This window comes from Anopheles stephensi, chromosome X (genome assembly GCF_013141755.1).
Source record: "Anopheles stephensi strain Indian chromosome X, UCI_ANSTEP_V1.0, whole genome shotgun sequence".
Classification (NCBI taxonomy): domain Eukaryota; kingdom Metazoa; phylum Arthropoda; class Insecta; order Diptera; family Culicidae; genus Anopheles; species Anopheles stephensi.
The window spans coordinates 20,105,127-20,111,762 of NC_050201.1; the positions used below are offsets into that span (position 1 = coordinate 20,105,127).

Genomic DNA, 6,636 nt, shown 5'->3' on the forward strand with positions numbered 1-6,636 from the left:
TTGGCGAGTTGGGGATTTAAAATTAAGTTTGTATGGCGCTGGACATTACATTGAGGGTTATGTTTCGTTTAAAAGAAGTCACTAATAAATATTCAAACATACAAAAATAGACACATTTACCATATCCTGTGCGTGATGAGTAATAACACTTCAAGAGTTTCAAAATAATATAATTTATTAATAATAATAACAATAAAAACAATAATAAAAAAGCTTCCATAAACGTCATCCGTTATAGCTGATTGCTTCTTCACATTTGTTTGTTACGCAGTTTGTCAGGTACGGGACCGTTTGGTGGAAGCTGCCAAATACATGGGCCGATCCAGCTGCCCCATTCGGAGTCGGAAGAATTGTCGATGTCAACAGCCGCCGATACGGCCGTCCCGTCCGGCATCAAGAGCCCAGCATTCAAGCAACCAGCCTTTTCGCACAGCGTCTGTTCGACCGAGGTACATCGAAGTTGTTTTTGTGTCCGGTTCATCGCCGAGCATACCAAGATGCTGGAAGATTCGACAAAGGTGAGTGAATTGAATAGCTAATTACAGTTATGGTTGAATAATTATGTCAGAAAGCGGTGCACCATAAGGATGATAAAGATATTTGTAGAGAGAACTGGTTGCCAACGGTGTAAAGATGAAGTCTTTATTCTGTCGAGAATGAGCACCGATAAAAATTAAGATACAGCTTCAAGACAATTCTGAGAACTTGCATCTGCCTGACTGATAGCTCTTTCTCATGGAGTTATGAAAATTTCGTTGAAGGTTACCTGATCAGTCATTTCAATGCAAGCAATTTCTTGAGAATAGGATTCATCATACTAGATCATCCTAGTTGTTACGAAAGTTGATACTCCGTCGGGAGTTAGGGCTGTTCAAATGAAGACATTGTGTCCATCAGCTTGACGGATTACTCCTACTAATGAAGTATCGGATTTCTCGTTGTAATTTATCTCATCAGGTCAATCAATTTCTACGATTTACAATTCCCCAACGTTGGAAGACTATTCATTCTTGGAATAGTTGGAAGACTATTCAGTTCTTCCTAGAGAGTGCTGGAAACAGTTCATAAGAGAGTGCTCCGTCGGTATCATAAGCCGAACCAGTTTAAGCTATAGCGAAATGAATTTTACGAAATTGGGAATACTTGTTCTGATTCTCCTACTCATGGAGATACGGAATTCCCATTAAAGATGATCTGATTACTAACTTTGATGAGACAATCTCCTTTGGAGCTGTATTCCAGCTTAGGAACAAAATTCATGCTTTATGCAGTGTTACATATACGCAGTTCCAACTAAGTTGCCTTAAAAAATGCAATAATATATGGAGGGCATTTAAAACCTTTCGGGAATCGGGCTCGAGGTCCTTATATGAAAAATATAAATGGCTGGAGAGAACGTGCAAAAACCTGTTGAAGGCGAAGAAAAAGGGTTATTGGCGTAGATACGTCAATAATCTAGACCCCGACACTTCACTTAATTCGCTTTGGAGAATGGCTAGAAGGATGCGAAACAGCAACAACATCAATGAGAGCGAAAGCTTTTCTGGCGAGTGGCTGAATAAATTTGCCCACAAGCTTTGCCCCGATTTCGTTCCTGCGCAAAGCTTTACACAACATGCGCCTGGTAGTGACCCTAGGTTGGATTCACCGTTCACAATGGTAGAGTTATCACTTACTCTCGTATCAAGCAAAAATTCCTCCCCAGGTCTGGATCAGATTGGTAGCAAATTGCTTCAAAATCTTCCTGAAATAGGGAGGAAACGTCTGTTAAGTATCTACAACAATATGTTTGAGGTCAACAGCGTCCCGCAAGAGTGGAGAGAAGTGAAAGTTGTCACTATCTTGAAGCCTGGCTAACCGCCATCAAGACACGATTCGTATCGGCCAATATCGTTACTGTCGTGTCTGAGGAAACTCCTTGAAAGGATGATTCTTTTTCGGTTAGAAGAATGGTTGGAATCAAACCACCTTCTCTCAAATACCCAGTTTGGTTTTCGTAAAGCCAAGGGTACTAATGACTGCTTAGCCCTTCTGGTTACAGAATCTGAGCTTGCTCATGCACGCAAGCAGAATATGGGATCTATTTTTTTGGATATACAGGGGGCATTTGACTCAGTTTCACCATACAAGCTGAGCCAAAGATTAGAAAATGTTCGGCTGGGTCCAAAGTTGAACAACTTTCTGTTCAACCGTTTGTCGGAGAAAGCTATGAGTTTCAACAATGGTCATGTGCAACTAAAGCGGACCAGTTTCCATGGACTAGCACAAGGGTCCTGCTTGAGCCCCTTGCTTAACAATTTTTTTCCTTCGCACTACAACCTCGAGAGCTCTCGGCCTGCCATTCGCTTTCTGTAACTCATAGCAAAGTAGTCAGCCCTGCGTACGACGAGGCGGTCTGAATGGGATTTGAACCCCGGTCCTGCCGTGTGAAGACCGCCCCAAATATTTTTTTCGTTCTTCTTCTTCTTTCTAAGCCGTCCTTCTTCTTCTTTATGATCTCTTAGGTCATGCCTGCCATCATTTGAGGCTTACAAGACTTAATTTAATGATACCACGTAGTTGGATAGTCAGTCCTCTCACTGCGCGAGAACGGTCCGGAAGGGATTTGAAAACACCAATCCTGCCGTATGAAGACCGGCGCCGATGTCGCCATACCTCCGCACCGCCCTTTACGTTGATGAAGTAGATTCTTGTTTAGCTCTGAACTGCAGCATTAGACAATTGGCAGACAACGGCGTCATATCTTTTGCAAGCAGGGACGCCGCCGAGAAACAACTGGTTTTACAAACCATTTTGGATAATCTTGCCGAGTGGTCTAAAAATCTTGGTATCAAGTTCTCTACAACGAAATTTAAATGGTAGTCTTTTCTCCTTTTAGCGATACGGCATGTTCCTAGAAGTGATGACCAGAGTGATGTCACTCAAACTTCGTTTTGAAATACTGGAATGTGAAGCTCCAGTCCGTTCTTCAGTATCAATACTCTTGATCGTAGAAAGTTTTAAAGCTTAAGAGGTTTTGACCTGACCTGTTACTGGCGTTCTTGACTTACTTTTACGCTTAGCAGGATAGTTTGTCCTCCCTGTAGTCTCCTAATTTTCTTTAACTTTTCATTGTACTAAACTTTGTTTGGCATTCTATTTTTCTACAGGTAAAGGAAGACTGGAAGTACGTCGCCATGGTGCTCGATCGACTGTTTCTCTGGATCTTCACATTGGCAGTGTTGGCTGGCACAGCCGGCATTATACTACAGGCCCCTACGCTCTACGACGACCGGATACCGATCGATAAGACGTTCGACGAGCTGGCCACCTCGACCGTCGTCCGCTGTCCCCCGCAATAACGCTCGCCGGCACTGTCGCAACTACCGGTTGGCTTTAGTTTCGGGTTCGGGTTGCTACTCGTGTGTGCCGCAGCCCTCAGCAGCTGCCTTTTCATGTACGCCCGGCTGCGGGTCGCACGGTGTGGCCAGTCGGCCAAAGCGAACGATCTGCTGGCTGTAGCGAAGCGGGCAGGTTATATGATAGGGACGAACCAGGAACCAAGCTGCGTAGCGCGGTAGGGCGGTGAAGAGTGCAGCATGTCCACCGGAGTATCCAAACTGTAATTTCTCCGTCATTCCACCTATTTTTGCGATGGTCAACATACGTTGCGATACGCGCCTGGCAGTATCGTCCACGCCGAAACATCTGAGCAAAGGGATCAGGGCTTTTCTTCACATTTTCCCCTTTTTTATACTCATCTCTCGCAACCTCGGTACCCTGCCAAATTTTGATCATCAGTTAATATAAGACAACTTGTTTATGACTACGTTTATGACCATGTTTTAGACTACGTTTGGCTGTACATATTCCACACGGTGCGATGTGACACTAGCAAAACAAAACAAAAAAAAACGGGAAATACCGACACGTATAAAAAGAAAGCATATAAAAGCCGAGACAAATTTATCAGCAAAGGTAGATAAATACACTCACAACCGTAAGCATTAAAAACAACAACACACATACACACGTCAAGCAGTATTATATAGATACAGATAATAACTACAAGAGTTAACATTTAAGAGTAAGGTTTAAACGAGTAGAATTTTTATGTCTATAAAAAACAATACAAAACAAAGCAAGATAAAGGAGTGCGAAACATTAAACGGGAAAATGGATGAGACAAACGAAATACAATATTTTTTTATCGAACTATGCAATACAAAAATAAAAAATTTGCCTAACACCTCTCCCTCCCCTTCCACTTCATCATCCCACTTCTTTTTCCTTTATCCCTCCCCTTTTCCTTTAGAAAATACATGCGTATGCGGGAAAGATTTGACAGCGGACAAGATTCATTTTACAAAACATGAAACTAGTAAAAAAAAACAAAACATAATACATCAACAATTGTGAACAGAAGAAATAATAGCAAAAACAAACCCGTCAACAAGGAGACAAGTTAACGCAATCACGCAAAAACACACACGCCAACAAGGAGACAAGTTACGAATAACCGACGGAAACATGATAAGAAAGCAAAGAAGTGTTAAAAACGAAATATAAAAAATGGAAATGAAAGCTTTTCTCGCTCGAAAGGGAATGAAGCAAAAGGTAGCTGAACAAAACAAAACGATATAAAACGGCTTAAAGAAAGTTATGGGAAACAAAAGCATAACAGCAACACACAAAACCAAGTGTCATTATGCATCGGGATGGACAAAAACAAATTATGTGGATGTGTGAAATGGAAAGAAAGATAAAAAGAGAATGTTATTAGAAAAAAAACTAAACAAGAAGGATAGTAAGAAAGTAAACCAAACAGGTATCATAGTTTTAACAAAGGCAAAGAAAAAAAAACAAACAACCCGTTGAAAAGCAAAACGATTTAAAATCTGTATTTCAACAAAGTTAAGAAAACAATGCGTAAACAAAACAAGCAAAAAAACACATAAATTGGACAACGGCTATTGTTGTTATGTGGTTAACAAAATTAAACAAACAAAAACAAAACCGTGGTAGGCACTTGAACAATGATATGGTATAGATTCACCTTGTTCTAACTCGGTTACATCCACGTGGTAGTATCTTGTAATACGGTGTAATCAAAACAATTTATAGAAGAGAGAAAAAAGGGACAAAACCAAAACTATTTCCGGTGCAAAATGTGTTGGGTAGGGCACACGGATAAGTTTTTTTTGTAATACATATATACAATAGATTTTTTTAAACCGTTTTCCTTTTCGATAATTTCAATTACGTTCATTGTGAAAGGTGTGTGTGAGTGTTTTCTGTTTTAAAGTAGCATACATAACAAAACCTTTGACATGAAAAACTGAACTAATCTGATGAAGCATAGTAATTATTGCAAAAACAAAACAAGGGTGGAAAAAATATACTAGAGGACTATGTTAACTAGTAAAAAAAACATTAAATCACAAAACTGCGGAAAACAAGAAGAAAAAGGTAGCTTTAAGCATACAACGCAGCACAAAGAATCTTGCTCAATTAAAACGCTACACTGTTGTACTACTACTGGTTAAAATGATGAGAAAGGATGGGCGAGAGGAGGGAAGTCGTACGACAGGGTAAACCTCGGCCTACTTTCAAGGTTACAGATGATTGGCCTGTTGTAGCAAGATTTAGTTATAGAGCCCTCCAGAAACTCTTTCTGCAACCAATATGATCCACCAAGTCGCACGCAGCTCCCACGTGCGCCCAGAACGTCTGCACGGTAGGATTAACAAACATCGAAACGGTTGGTTTGCGGAGAGATTCGTTGAGTATACCGCAAACCAAAAAAAAGGGAAATACATAGGAAAAAAAAATTAAACAACATATACTGCCAGCGAAAAAATAACACGAACGAAACAGGCTAGGTATAGATGAATGTTTATAACGCTGTTTCGTTTATTGCGCGTAACGCGGTGTCAGTAGAACGGGGGTAGAGATGGCCGAATCAAGCTCAAACAAAGAAAGAAAAAAAACAACATGGAATACATTTGTGATTGCACTTTGATAGTTAACAGTGACGGCATATATAATTTTAACTGTTTTGTATCTTAATTAAGGTAATTTCACAAGCAAAACGAAACAAACAACGCGAAAAAAACAAAAAAAACAACACGAACTTCTACGTACTTTAGCACACACACAGACTATTAGTCTCGTCCGCAGCTCAATATATATATATATATATATATATATATATATATATATATATATATATATATATATATATATATATATATATATATATATATTCATATAAATATAGCAAAAGCTATTTGGTGTACACCGAATGTGTGCAGCGTGTGTTCAATGTGTAGGTTTGCCACTACTTGCGTTGGTAAGCTAACCGCTTCCTTATTGTGCGTTTAGGTTTATTAACTCCATACGTCAATACTATAGCAAGCATTCACTAGTAGATCCGGCCGAGAGTGGGATAGAGAGAGAGAGAGAGAGAGAGAGAGAGAGAGAGAGAGCGCGCGAGAGAAAGAGGAAAAGAATACGCTTCAGAGTGACTGGTTTTGCTACTGCCAAAAACAAACAAATAAAAACCTGTGCAATCTAGCTCCACTCCACGCAAAATGTATCGAGGTAGTTTTTTTATCAGTATTCGATCGATTTACTTAACTTAAAGGAGACTTCACT

At 40.0% G+C, this 6,636-nt stretch overlaps 1 protein-coding gene and 1 long non-coding RNA gene across 15 annotated transcripts in view; one reads left to right on the forward strand and one right to left on the reverse strand.

Moving 5' to 3' along the window:
* The window catches only part of LOC118513535 (acetylcholine receptor subunit alpha-like), a 32,561-nt gene extending 26,609 nt beyond the window's left edge, over positions 1-5,952 (forward strand). For all 14 annotated transcript variants that reach the window (XM_036059486.1, XM_036059477.1, XM_036059410.1 and 11 more), the window contains 2 exons: positions 272-518; positions 3,150-5,952. In XM_036059486.1, the coding sequence (XP_035915379.1) occupies positions 272-518; positions 3,150-3,341 (439 nt within the window). In that variant the 3' untranslated portion in view covers positions 3,342-5,952. The remainder of the gene's footprint in view (positions 1-271; positions 519-3,149) is intronic.
* LOC118514593 lies at positions 271-3,139 on the reverse strand. Its single transcript, XR_004906680.1, has 2 exons — positions 3,051-3,139; positions 271-500 (listed from the first exon to the last, which is right to left on the reverse strand). It is a non-coding gene; the product is annotated as an uncharacterized LOC118514593 (long non-coding RNA).
* Positions 5,953-6,636: the final 684 nt, after the last annotated feature.